Source organism: Coloeus monedula (genome assembly GCF_965178545.1).
Source record: "Coloeus monedula genome assembly, chromosome: 1".
NCBI classification, from domain to species: Eukaryota; Metazoa; Chordata; class Aves; order Passeriformes; family Corvidae; genus Coloeus; species Coloeus monedula.
Window position 1 is genome coordinate 2,786,788 of NC_138781.1, and position 13,455 is coordinate 2,800,242.

The 13,455-nt window shown below is 45.4% G+C and overlaps 1 protein-coding gene across 1 annotated transcript in view; it reads right to left on the reverse strand.

The window, feature by feature from the left end:
* The window catches only part of VIPR1 (vasoactive intestinal peptide receptor 1), a gene marked incomplete at its 3' end in the record, with an annotated part of 93,190 nt that overhangs the window by 46,922 nt on the left and 32,813 nt on the right, over positions 1 to 13,455 (reverse strand). The window contains exon 2 of the mRNA XM_082295513.1: positions 9,996 to 10,092. Coding sequence (XP_082151639.1) covers positions 9,996 to 10,092 — 97 coding nt within the window. The remainder of the gene's footprint in view (positions 1 to 9,995; positions 10,093 to 13,455) is intronic.

A 13,455-nucleotide genomic window follows, 5' to 3' on the forward strand; every position in this document is an offset into this window, starting at 1 on the left:
CTCTTGGAATCCCTGCTCAGATGCAGAGATGCCCATTTGATGCCTGGGGTGTCTCGGGAGCTCTCAGTACCCACAGGGATAACAGCAAGGCAAAGGCGCAGCTTAGTTAAGCCCGGCTGAGCTATCCCAGGGCACCATCACAGCCTGGTGTGCTGCAATAAAATCTCATTTTCTCTCCCATTCCATATCAGCAGGCAGTTTGCAAGCTCCCAGGAGTCAGGACTGTAAACAGCCATGGGGTGACATTTATTGTCCCCCTGAGGAGCCCAGCCTTGGTGCTCACCCGTGGCTTGCCCGGCTTGGTCTTGTTACAACCATCTCATTACAGCCAATTATCACTGCATCAATCTCCCTGTCCCAGCTGAGCACTGATCTCCGGCCTGACTGAAGGAAATGGACTCCAAAAGTTGGTGCCTGCAACTCTCCATAACTTAGTTCCACCCAGGCAGCTTGGATTTAATCACAGTGGAGGAAAACCCATCTTCAGCCTTGGGTCACTACTGCCAGCACAGACTCCAGTGAGAAGAGACCTCCCAAACGAGGGACAATTTTCTATTTAAAAGTTGCATGAAATAATAAAAAGTTCCATAGGTAGATTCTTTTTCTCCCATAAATCTCTTAAATGCAATTTGATTTTGCTTCTGAACCCAGGGAAAATTTTTAGAACTCACAACCTCCTGCACCAAGGCATTGCACGGTTTAAGTGCCCACTGACAGAAAAATTATATCCCTTTCTGAACTCACTTTGAACCTGCTCATTGCTGGTTTCACTAGGAATTGCTCAGTTCTTTTACAAAGAAGAAATATTCACAGCCTAACCACAATATCCCTTTTCCTGGTGAGAAAAACCATAAAATCCTCTTTAATGTCCCTTCTTGGGCATCTCTTTTTCAAGCTGAAGTGTATTTAGTAGCTCCCAGGATGGAAACAGCTCCCTATCATTTCTCCCTTGTATCTTTGGTGGGTTTAATTCTACCCCATCGTGCCCTGGGCTTGCAGAATAGGGGTTTGTCTTGGGGTGACTTTATGATTTGTATTCCCTATCATTGCTCTATGCACAGAAATTAATTTTGTGCCTGTTTTTCCACAACAGATTGGGTTTGGCTGGGGTTAGCTTGGCTCTGAGGCTTCACTAAATGCATCCTCCCTCTCTTCCCTGAAAGAGTCACTGCCATGCCCTCCTGTCCTCAGTGCCACTCACACTCCAGCATCCCTTGGGCATCTCTCCTCCTCCAGCTCCATCTCCATTTGTACCACCACTGACAGCCTGCTCTGCAGCAAACCCATCCCCTCAGAGCTCCCCTTTCAGCTTCCCACAGCTTTGTGCTGAATTTGGATATTTTTTGCCCGTTGTGCTGCCTGCTCTCACTGCAGCACTGCAGGCAGGATGTGACAGAGGAACCAGCCAGCTGAAGGAAAGCCACAATCCTGCCAGGGCATGTGACCCCTGACACGGTGGCATTTCCTTCCCACCACTGATGAGCTCTGCTGGTGCTCTGATGCTCCTTTGCTCATCGCTCACTGAGGGACTTGCAGCTCCAGTTCAGCAGAGAAGGGACCTGGGCCATCACAGAAAGCCAAAAGGATCCCAAAATTCAGGATAAGTGAAAAGAGTTTGTTTTGGACTTTGCCTCAATATCTGTGTCAAGAGAGAGACTGTGATTTCATTTTCCCCACTCAGTCCAAGCTGGACTTGATGATCTTAAAGGTCTTTTCCAACCTTAACAGCTCCATGATTCTATCACAAGAGCACCATTAGTTACTACAAAACCTGGTTTGCACTTCTGCAGTGGCTGCCGGTAGAAGCTGTTCGAGCACTCAATGGGAATATATTAAAAAATAACTTTCTTCCTAAATATTTGCAGGAATTTGACTCAAAGATGTATGAAGGAAATCTCACCTTAAAACCCCCAAACTGAGTCATTCTAATCAGTGTGAAAAAAAATCACCAGTGTCTGCTGCTGGAGGATGATTTTTAAGCATGAAAATCCTACGATATTTTCCACCATCAACATCTATTAGGAAACAATTTTTTAAAAACAAAAGTTTGTACTCTTTCAGCCTTTTTTAACCAACAAACTAAACAAACACTTGACTTTTTTCTTCCCTTCAGAACACCCTTTTCATAAATCAAACCAGTGAGCTGAGCCCTTCTGCCTAACTACAGAACATGTGAACTGAAAGATTCAAGATTTAAGACAAAGATTTACAAAGGCCGTTGCCAAAAACATGACTTATCTCCTGAGCAGCCTCTAAACAAGATCTCCAGTGCTCTGACACTGAGCATGCTTAAAGGATTATTCCAGGGTTTCCTCACTCAAATCAACTCTTTTCCAGGAGATGTAGACAACTGGATTTACAGAGAATCAGACTTTGAATTTAGGTACCTTCTTAGATGGTTTTTCGCATACTAGCATCTCCAGAAAGAAATTCATAGTGGCTTGACCTCTAGGACTGCTCTTCCCAACATAACTTACAGTGTATGCAATATTCCCCAGAGTACTTATCCCAGGTAAAAAGGGTGGATACCATCATGAGGGTGCTCTGATACAGTCAATAACAACAGAAAAACAAAAAGAAAAGATGAGGAAGGAGAGATTTTTTTTTAACCAGAAATCTCACGGGATGTGAGAGGGACAAACACAAGCTGCTGTCAGAAGCAAAACCTTTGCATAGATGGATTTAATCTGAAATGTTATCCAGAGCTTTCAAAATACTTTAAATTTATTTTCGACTGCATCAATGTCACTTTTCCCTTATTTCTATAACCTTTGCACATCTAAGGCTGTGTGCATTTATCTATTATCTCATGTTTAAAAAAAAAAGGAACCAAAACTCCTGCTGGCATTTAAAAGTGTGACACATTCTCCAAACTAAAATGCCTTTTCCAACACAAATTTGTGCTCACTAAGTGGCTGCTAATCCCGACAAGCCCCAGGACAGCTGTTCCTGAGTCAAACAAACACTGCTGCTTGTTAGAGAGCTTCCAGCCAGGACGAGTCAGCAACGGGCAAAACCAAAGCAAAGCCTCCACGCCTGTTGTGTTTTAAGGCAGAAAACAGATGTTGGAATGTCTAAATGTCTGTGGAGAGGTGAGGTCAAGGCACAGATCAGCTCTCAGCTCCACAGGGAGGAGTGCTGAGGTGCTGTGTGGGCCTGTGTTGGAATTTCACCCTGTTGCTGGTGGGTGTCTGCACTTCAGGGGGTTGGATGGGCTCAGACAAGCAACTGAGGGACTGCTGTTAGAAACATGGAATTGGTAAGGCTGGAAAAACATTTTAAGGCCATTGAGGCCAAGAGTTAACCCAGCATCACCATGTTCTTGGCTAAACCGTGTCCCTGAAACCCAAATGGGAATTAGCAGTGCTCACTGGAGAGGTGGGCAGTGGGTCACAGGGCAAGGATGGACAGAAAAAGAGCCATCTTTAGGGAAAACTTTGCTGATTATTGCGTCCTCAGAAAGAGACTCCTGGTCTGGAAGAACAGCATCAGCTTCAGGCTGGATCAAAGCAGCCAACACTAAAGCCTGGGGGTGGTTCTCAGGGTTCAGGTTGGGTTTACCACTGTGACAAGACTGTTCCCTCTTCCTCTTTCAGGGGCCAGATTTTGTGGCAGAGTCCACAAAGGTTCTCCTCTGAGAAATCCACAGCAGATTTCTTCATTTTGAACTTGCAGCGAGTGGGTTCCACCTCTGTAAGAACTGCAGCGTGGAAGTGTTTGGGAAGAGTCCCAGGGAGATGAGGGAAAGGTGAAGGAAGACCATTTGGAAGTACCTGTCCTACTGCGTATCGTGGCCATTGCCAAAGAACTGGGAGAAAAATTTCTGTTAAATAAAAGGAAGCTTGAATTTGGTACTGATCCTAAAAGAGAGTCTGGGGTTTAAGGTCCGAATGTCCCATGGCTGAACCTTCTGCTGTTGTAGGAGAGACCACCCTGTCAAGGAATGGCAGGGACTGATGTCATATGTGGGAGTTCCCCAGTGCTGCTGCTCAGAGCAAGAATGAAATTAAGGGGTTCTTTGTATCACCTGGGTCAGAGTAATAGGAAAAAAGTAAATTAAAAATTAATAAAAGAGAACATGGCAAAAAATCCAGCAGGTCCTTTTGCCTTTAGAGAGACCATCAAGATCAAACATATTTTAGACTGAGCTAAACTGTTCTCCAGGTTTCTTTGAGTGTGTTTTCTGGATCCTCAGGGTTTGATTTAGCTGGACAGGAGTTGTCCTTTAATGCCATTCTTGATGCCCCAGGATTTTTTAAGAGGTTGATGAAGACGGTAGAAGACCTCTGAGAGTTCTACACCGCTCTGAAATAACAGAATCACAGAATCTTTGGTGACCCCTAAGGTCACCAAATCCAACCACCAACCCAACACCACCACGTTCCCCACTGATCCACATCCTCAAGTGCCACATCCACAGTTTTTCCCTGCCCTACTTTGGGCACTCTCTTGACCATATCACTCTCTACAGCTCCCTGAAGGGTGGTTGTAGTCAGGTGGGGCTTGGTCTCTTTCTCCAGGCAGCAACTGACAGAACAAGAGGACACAGTCCTAAACTGCAGTAGGGGAAATATAGGTTGGGTATCAGGAGAAATTTTTTCGTGGAAAGAGTGGTGAAATACTGGAATTGTCTGCCCAGGGAGGTGGTGGAATCACCATCCCTGGATGTGTTTAAACAAGATTGGACGTGGCACTCGGTGCCATGGTTTAGTTGAGGTGTTAGGGCATGGGCTGGACTCAATGATCTTGGAGGTCTCTTCCAACCTGGTGATTCTGTGATTCTGTGAGTTCTTGAGCTGGATCAGCTATGTGGTGCCTGCTCCAGCACCTGGAGAGCTGCTGATAACAGGATTGTCCCACAGATCCCACTGACACCTCGTCTGCCCCAGCAGGGCTTACGCAACTGGGAGGTGAGAATTCACTTGAACTTTCCCAAGCAAGGAGCTATTAATTATTTCTTATCTTGCTGCACTATAAACAGATGGTGATGAATAAACAGGCTCCTAATTTAAACTTCATCAGTGTTTTTTTCCAGCTTGATTTTTAATTTCCATATGTTCACTGCTTCTCCTCCCATCAAACTTGTTTTGACTTCTTCAGGGGGGACTGATAGAGACCCCCCCCAGGCTCCAAATTTGGCTTTTCAAGCCAGCCTCCACTCTAAGCCTATGGAACAGAAAAATATTCAGAGTTTAAACAGCATGAGCCATTTCCCACCTGGATTTTTTTCCATGGTGATGATGAGGTTGTAAAACTCACCTCTATTGCCCACAACAAGTGTGAGGCATGTGCAAGTTAAGCAGATGTGGACAGGCAGTGGGAGAGGGAATGGCACTATTTTTTTCCATGTTTTCCACTTTTCAGACTTTGTAATTGGGTTTTATTCTGCTTCCAAGACAGACAGGGCTAGAGAGCAAATAAAAAGTGCAGTGCTGAAGGACTGGATGTATCAGGACAGGTTGGACAGGCCTTGAAGCAGCCTGGGATAGTAGAAGGTATCCCTGCCCATGGCAGGGACTGGAATGAGATGACCTTTAAGGTCTCTTCCAACCCAAACCATTCCATGACTCACCCCACCCAGACACGAGTCACAGCTCCTTATTCAGCTACCATCCCTAAATGACTCTCCTGCTTCTGAAAGAGTATCTGATTGCAGAGCAAATTAATTAGCAATAATAGTATAAACAGATAATGAGCTGAGCCAGCCAACCTAGACCTGATTGATTTTCCTGCCTTTTAAACAAAGAGAGGGCTACTTTTTAAATTTATTATAATTTTATTTCTGTGCTTCAGTTTAAGCTGAAGTGTTTGTAAATTACAGCCATGGAGAAGAGAAGCTTTCTTGAAAACAAACCCAAAAATACTCCTCTGTGCTCTGGGACCATTACATAAAAGAGGCAAGAGGAAATCAGCAGGAAGCAGTGCAGTGGTGATTCCTGCCTTGCAGCCTTCAGGAGCTCAGCCACACTTCATAGAGAGGGATTTGCCTCCATCTGTGAGTCTGGGAAGCAAAACCCCCATATCCCAACCCTTGGAGAGCTTCTCTACTGCTGCTCAGTGCGTTATCAGCTGAGCAGCCACTGTGTTGCATACAGATGTCCTGACTGGAAAAGCATCTGGAGCTAAATCCTGATTTTCAGTGGGGCTGGGATTGCATTCCTCACTTCTGAAATACAGAATCATGGAATAGTCTGGTTGAAAGGGACCTTTAATGATCATCTTGTCCAACCCCCCTGCCATGATTTCACCTCATCTGGCCAAGTCCCCTCTGGCTAGTGAACACCAGGACAGAGATCATCTGTGAAATGTGGTTTTTTCCTACACACCTGAGCTGCTCACTAAGATTCCCCTCATTTTAAGTATATTGACATCAAGTAAGACAATCTGAACGGGATTCATCACATCCTGAAAGAGATGCCTACACCTGGCCAGAACACACCAGAGATACCCAAAACCACGTGAAAATCCCTCACCAAAAGTCATTCCCATGCCAGGGCTATTTGCTCATGTAAAACTGGTCTCAGCCTACCTATCCTTGATTTTAATGGCAAAGAATCCACTCCTGTGTTGAATCACATGTGTCATTTAATGTCTTTGCAAGTTATTCCAGCATGGAGTTAAAAAACACCAGGGAAGAGGAGTGCAAGGCCAGTCCTGCTCATGAAATCCAGCCCTGTGCTGCAACACACCTGCATCCCACACACCCTTCCAGAAACTGGGCAAGCTCTGCCACGAAGTCCATAAAATTCCCCTTCCTGCAGACCTGCAGAGAGGCTGTTGGGTGTCCTCTGATGGTTATAAACTTCCTGAAAAGCCCAGACTTTGCTCTCACAGCTGTTTGGTTCTCCTCTGTACACACTGCCAGCTTGAACGGCTTTCCTTGTGGGTTTCTCCCTCACTGCATCCTCTGCAGTCTTTCCTGTGCTGGAAAATGAACTTCTCCTCATCAGAGGTGGGCAATATTTAGTGACCCCTTGGCTGTAGAATCACAGAATCACCAGGGTTGGAAGAGACCTTTAAAATTGTCAAATCCCATTGTCAAATTTCCTCAAATATGGGTAACTCCACAGGTACTGAATCACACTCCTAACAGGGAATAGAGGGATTCACATGGATCATCTCCTTCAAACCCCCTGCCATGGGCAGGGACACCTCCCACTACCCCAGGTTGCTCCATGCCATGCCCAACCTGGCCTTGGACACTTCCAGGGATGGAAGATCTGAAAAGAAAACTTGGATTTCATGCATGTACAGCCCCTGTGAGGAAGGGGGGGGGGGTGTTTGAGGACAAAAGAGGGTTAAGGAGGACTTCATTGTTTATCAGTGCAAATCTAAGGGCTTATCCCGAGCCAGTGATCAACCTCAGCACCACCATCAAGTGCTCTTAACAAGTGACTAATCTGTCTGACACATCAAATTACAGCTGTGATGAAGCCCCTATGATCAATACAATTGATAATGGCTCCCAAACAAAGCTTTCTTTCCAGAATGTACCGAAACACTGTGTTTATTTCCACTCATTTAATAAGAAAGGATAATGAACCACTCGTTAAACCTCAAGTGATTTTCTTTTTGCTGAAAAGGCGTGGAAAGTGCAGAAGGCAGCACAAGTACGTGGCCATAAATCAAAGTTTTACACTGCAGATCTCAAGGAGACTCAATTTCTTTTCACCCTCCTGTTGGGGGGATGGGTTAAGATTACATTTTTCCTAAGAGTTTTACTAGGCTTTTTCTTTCCAGCAACACTCAGATGAAACAGTCATCACCTTCATGAGATTTCTCCACAAACTTCCCGCTCACCCCCAACCGTCAAAGTTCAAAGTTTGATTTTACAGCTCAGCTTTATTTATTGAATTACAGAGCCCCACTCCAGAAAAACATCTTCTTTGACCTCCTTGTGCTCACATGCTGTGAACACTCCCCTAAAGGGGGAGCACACCCTGTGTAGGCACTTGGAAATTACCTGTCCACACCAATTTCAAAACAGAGTTCTCCATACACTGATCCACCCACAGCCACCCATTTAAGAGATTCAGAGATTCGGGTTTTTTATGTTGGTTCCGGGGGGGGGGGGGGTGGGCAGTGAGTGTCTGGATGATAAAATCAGGTACTGAGCTCCTAAAAACCTGCTGATGTTTTGGGGTAAATGGATGCCAACTGCTTTCCACAAAGGAAGGGACCTTAAAATCATCTCCTTCCAACTCCTGCCATGGGCAGGGACACCTGCCACTATCCCAGGTTGCTCCAAGCCCCATCCAACCTGGCCTTGGACACTTCCAGGGATCCAGGGGCAGCCACAGCTTCTCTGGGCACCCTGTGCCAGGGCCTGCCCACCCTCACAGGGAAGGATTTCTTCCCAATATCCCATCTAAACCACTCTCTTTCAGTTTGAAGTCATTCCCCCTTGTCCTCTCACTCCAGTTCCACTACTGTCTCCATGGACAAAACCATTTTCCTGTGCTCAAAACTGCACAGGAATCAGTCCAATTTGTTCTGAATCAGTCCAATTTGTGAGTAGTGACTGGTGAAAATGTAGATTTATCCCAGCCCAATATTTCAGCATTCCATCAGGGAAAAAACCCTCCAAAGGATTTCTATATACTTGCTAATGCTTGGGTGTTAATGACTTGCAATATGGCTGCGTGTCTTTATTTCAGAATTGGGAAAAATACTTTCATTGGTTTAATTCTGCTGTTAGAGAGAAGAAAAAGCTGTTCTCAATTAAACTTCCCAATGAGAAAAATAATTTTGGAAAAGCAGGAAAACTATTTTCACTTCAACTATTTCTTCTTCTCCTTGTAATGTACTGTATTTAATTGAATTTCTTTAAATATCCATGAAAACAAAATGAAGCATTTAGCTGGCTTTCAGATGAATGTTTTTATCAACCCTGAGTTCTCCCCTTGCTGGATTGCAGAAGAACATTTCTTCAAACGTCTCCATTTAACTGTACAGGGGCACTTGAAACAGCATCCAAATCAAGGAAAACCATCCCTTAGTAGATAAAAGCAGGGGCCAAAAGCCTTCCTGGCATCCAGTGAAGCTCCTCCTGGGATCAGCTTGTCCCAGGATTCTGTTCCAACATTGCCAATGGAGACTTTTCTCTTCCGCTTCTCCCTCTTTAGGGAGGAGGGGTGCAAATCTCAAGCAGGATATGCATTTTCCCATCCCTTTCCCCAGCAAAATAGTCCCTTCTTTTTGGGTCCTGGCAGTCTAACCTGGGTCCCTACACACCTTTTACTTTCAGAGACGGGACTGGCAACTGGAGAGAGGCATTTGGAGGGCGAGAGATCCAACTGGATGCTTTCACTTGGGGTTTTGCAGCTCTGCTGCAGGACAGGGTGAGATGGGATGAGATGGGATGGGATGGGATGGGATGGGATGGGATGGGATGGGATGGGGCAGCACCAGAATCTTATTCCTTTCCTGATCATTGAAGGAGGGAGTGGCTTAAGGAGACTGGAGACCCTTCCAGGGGGATTTCTCAGTGTGGTGAGCGCTCCATGAACAAGGAGAGGATCTTGGCTGCCTGTCCCAGTCCCAGAGATACTTCACAGCCTTGGAGCACCCTCTGCTTCACCACCAGGACAGGAGCAATTTTGGCATAGGGAAGGGAGGGCAGTTCAATCAAAGGAGATGGTCACAATGACTTCCCTTGGAGCGATCCAAGCCCTGGGAGAACTTCAGGCTTTGAGTTCCCAGGGAAAAATTGGAAAAATTCCACTTCAGAGAGGTGGACAACTGAGTTTAAACCCACTGAGACACCTCAGTTAGGCTTTTCCAGCTGGGAGGCTGCAAGGGAACCCCGGAGAGCTGCTGGAACTCTTGGTTGACTGAACTGTACTCTGGAAGCACCTATTCCTCTCCCTTGTGAAGAGTGTCAGCTGGAGGAGGCCCTGGCCAGCAGCAGAAGGGCTGGGAAATGGCCAGGACAAGGCAGATGTGGCTGGGAGATGTGGGTTTGCTGGCCAGGGAGGGACTGAGCGTTGCCATACCTGAGGTCTGGTTGTCCCAGGTCAGCTCTGCCAAGCACTGGCTGCGCTCCTCCTCAATCTCCTGCATGATGCTGCACTCCGGCCGGGTGCTGGATGCCTGCAGGGAGGGCACAGAAGGAGACAGTGAGCAAAGGCCACCCTCAGAGAGGCATTCCTGTGGCTTCATGGCCTCGTGGAGTGAGATGGAGCTCTCCAGGACCACTGCACAGATGTGCACTCAGCCTTATTTTATGTTCTCTCGAGAGAAAGGAGAGAAACCCAGAGCCTGCTGAAAAATCAACATTTCCCTCCATTTCCTTAGGAAAAAACCCCACAACCTATTTTTTTTTCTGATGATCAGGAGCAATTCTGCTGCTTGATGCTCCTGAAACCCTGCCTGGCTAACCAACAGCACCAACTATGTAGGGCAGGAAGACGGCAGCTTTAATATTCATGCCAGGAGCTGTGGGATCTGTGCTTCATGGTTTATTCCCCATCTCCTGGCTCTCATGCTAATTCAAACCACAACAAAACCCCAAATCAAATAAGAACAGAATCTCTGATGAAGATTAGGAGATCAAGGAGCTAAAAAGCAGAAAATTCCCAGTGACAAGACTTTCTCCTCAAGTGGCTTCTCCTCAGTCAGCCCTAATCGAATTGTGTTTGTAATACAACAGTGGCCACTAAATGTTCAGGTAATTAATCATGGACTCCTCATAATGTGGAATTCATGAATTGCATCAATCATAAAACGTGGAAATAGTGATTTTTACTCCAAAAAAAGGAACTGGGAGCTCACAGTTATCTCAGTGTCCCCTTGTCACCAACACGCTCTCAGCTTGGAGGTGACACCTTGACCATTGCTATGACCAGAAACTGAGGCTGCTCCAAGCCCCATCTCTTTTAAAGGGTTTGGAAAGGGCATTCAACAGGGAGAAAACTTCTCAGAAACCCAGCATCAAAGAGGTGGAGAGAGGGGAAAGAGAGCAGAAGTCTTGGCTTGAGTTTATACTGTCACTGTCAAATGTGATGAGGGAGAGAACATCGGCAGGGTGAACTTCAGGAACAGATCATGAGCACACAGGAGAAACCTCTGCCTGTAAAAGGGACTGATTCACTGCTCACCCCTGAGTTTTGGGATAATCATATATATTCATCAGAAATAGGCAGAGAAAATATATATTTTTTAAAAAAGATCATTTCCTGTCTCGTTTCAAAATGTGTGAGTTACTGCTCTGTTCACATATTTGCCAGTCAAGGTTTTAAGACAAAAAATCCAGAAATCCTCTGAAGGAACAGTTGTTTGATGTAAATTTGGGTTAAAATTATAAAATAACTTAGCACACTAAATTTATCTCACCATTTCCTATTAACCTACCCTGCTCTCTTCCCTGTTTCATGCCATGCCTGGTTCAGATTTTAATTTCCTTTAGGTTGGGAATGGGCCTTGACTAGCAGTGTATAAACAATTAATTGTGTGGTTTTCTAGTCAAATTAAAAATAAATAAAACAACAAACACAAGAAGAAGGGGATTCATTTGGAGTTGTCTTTGTTCTCAAATATTTCTTTTTCCCAAAGGGAAACAGATCTTTGGAAATTTCATCTTGGCTCATCCGAAATACCATAGATTCATTTTGTTTTGATTTACAGTGCTTCTTGCCATTTTATTTTAACCTTAAAAATGCATGAGGGCAAGCGTGAGAGATTTGCAGAACACTTGCTGGAAAAATAAAGACTGAAATGTTTTCAAAACATTCTGACTTTTTCAAAGGGGAGTTTTAACTCTCTGGACTTAAACCATTGCCAAATTCATCTCACATCTATAAATACCCCTGGTTTTCACTTTATAAATTAATTCCTATGACTTTTACTTTGATCAGGGCTGGCAAAGTACTCTGTATTTTACAATATTAATTTATTTTTTTTTTTTTACTATTAATCTTAATTTTTTTTAGGCAGCAGATTTTATACCAAGCCCATTAGGAAGTACTTCACTGCCACTTCTTCCCTTCACTAAAATCTTATGCCTCAATTGGTTGATTGCATATTCACCTCAATGGCCCAATATTTACTTTTGAGTAACTGGTTTTCTCATCTTAACAAAACAAATGAGGCTCTGTTTTGAAAAGTGGGTTTGTGACAGGCTCAGGTAAACTTGATTATACATATTATTTTTTAAAATCTCATCTTTTTTTTTTTTCCCCCATACAGTCTAGGAGGAAATATATCTATGTTAGGCAGAACACTGAAAAAAGAGTGTCCAGTCGCTAAAATAACAAAATCCAGGTGATCTTGGATTTTGTAGTGCTGGTGCTGACTTCTTGTGAGCTTTTAGGGAAGGTGGGTGCTCACAACAACCCCAAGCAGGGTTCCAGGCTGGGGGCACAGAGGTTGGAAAAGGACTTGAGGGTGCTGGTGAGGGAAGCTGAACATGAGCCCAGATATGCCCAGGTGGGCAGGAAGGGCGATGGCACCTGGACTGGACCAGGAACAGGGTGTCCAGCAGGACCAGGGTGGGGATTGTCCCCTGTGCTGGGCACTGGTGAAGCCACACCTCGAATCCTGGTGTCAGTTTTGGGGTCCTCACTACAAGAAGGACATTGAGGGGCTGGAGCGTGGCCAGAGAAGGGAACGGAGCTGGGGAAGGGTCTGGAGCCCCAGGAGCAGCTGAGGGAGCTGGGAAAGGGGCTCAGGCTGGAGCAAAGGAGGCTCAGGGGGGACCTTGTGGCTCTGCACAACTCCCTGACAGGAGGGGGCCACCAGGTGTGGCTCTGCTCGCAGGGAACAGGGACAGGACAAGAGGAAATTGCCTCAAGGTGCACCGGTGAAGGTTTAGCTTGGATATTAAGGAAAATTTCTTCACTGAAAGGGTTAACACTGGCACAGGCTGCCCAGGGCCGTGGTTGAGTCACCGTCCTCTGGAGGTTCTTAGCAGCCATGTAGATGTGGCACTTGGGGACATGGGTTAGTGGTGGCCTTGGCAGTGCTGGAGTAATGACTCCTCTTGATGACCTTGGAGATCTTTTCCAACCTTAATGATTTTATGATTCCATAAACAAGGAGTGGGATGTATCTCAGCTCATCTGTCAGTGGGACACATCATCCTCAATTTTAGCTGAGTCAGAGCTCTGTGTTTAGTCTGACCTGATTTTTTGCCATTCCTTCCAGTCCACAGGGAGCAAGCAAACACCAGCTCTGAAGGTTTTCATCCCACTTCACTGCCCGTAGTTGGATGGGTTCAAACCTAAACAGCCAGCATTTAGCTGGAGAAGGTCAGTGATGTATGGATTTAACATCCACAGACCTTTCACTCAATGAAGGTCAACAAACAGATTCACACTGGAGGACTTTGAGTTTGTGGCTCATTTTGCACATTAACTAAAGAAGTAAATAAACAACTCGATGACAGCAGCCCTCCTTCAACCTCCTCAGTGATAACAGCAATAACCCTCACATGTCGCAGCTGTCACTGATACAGGT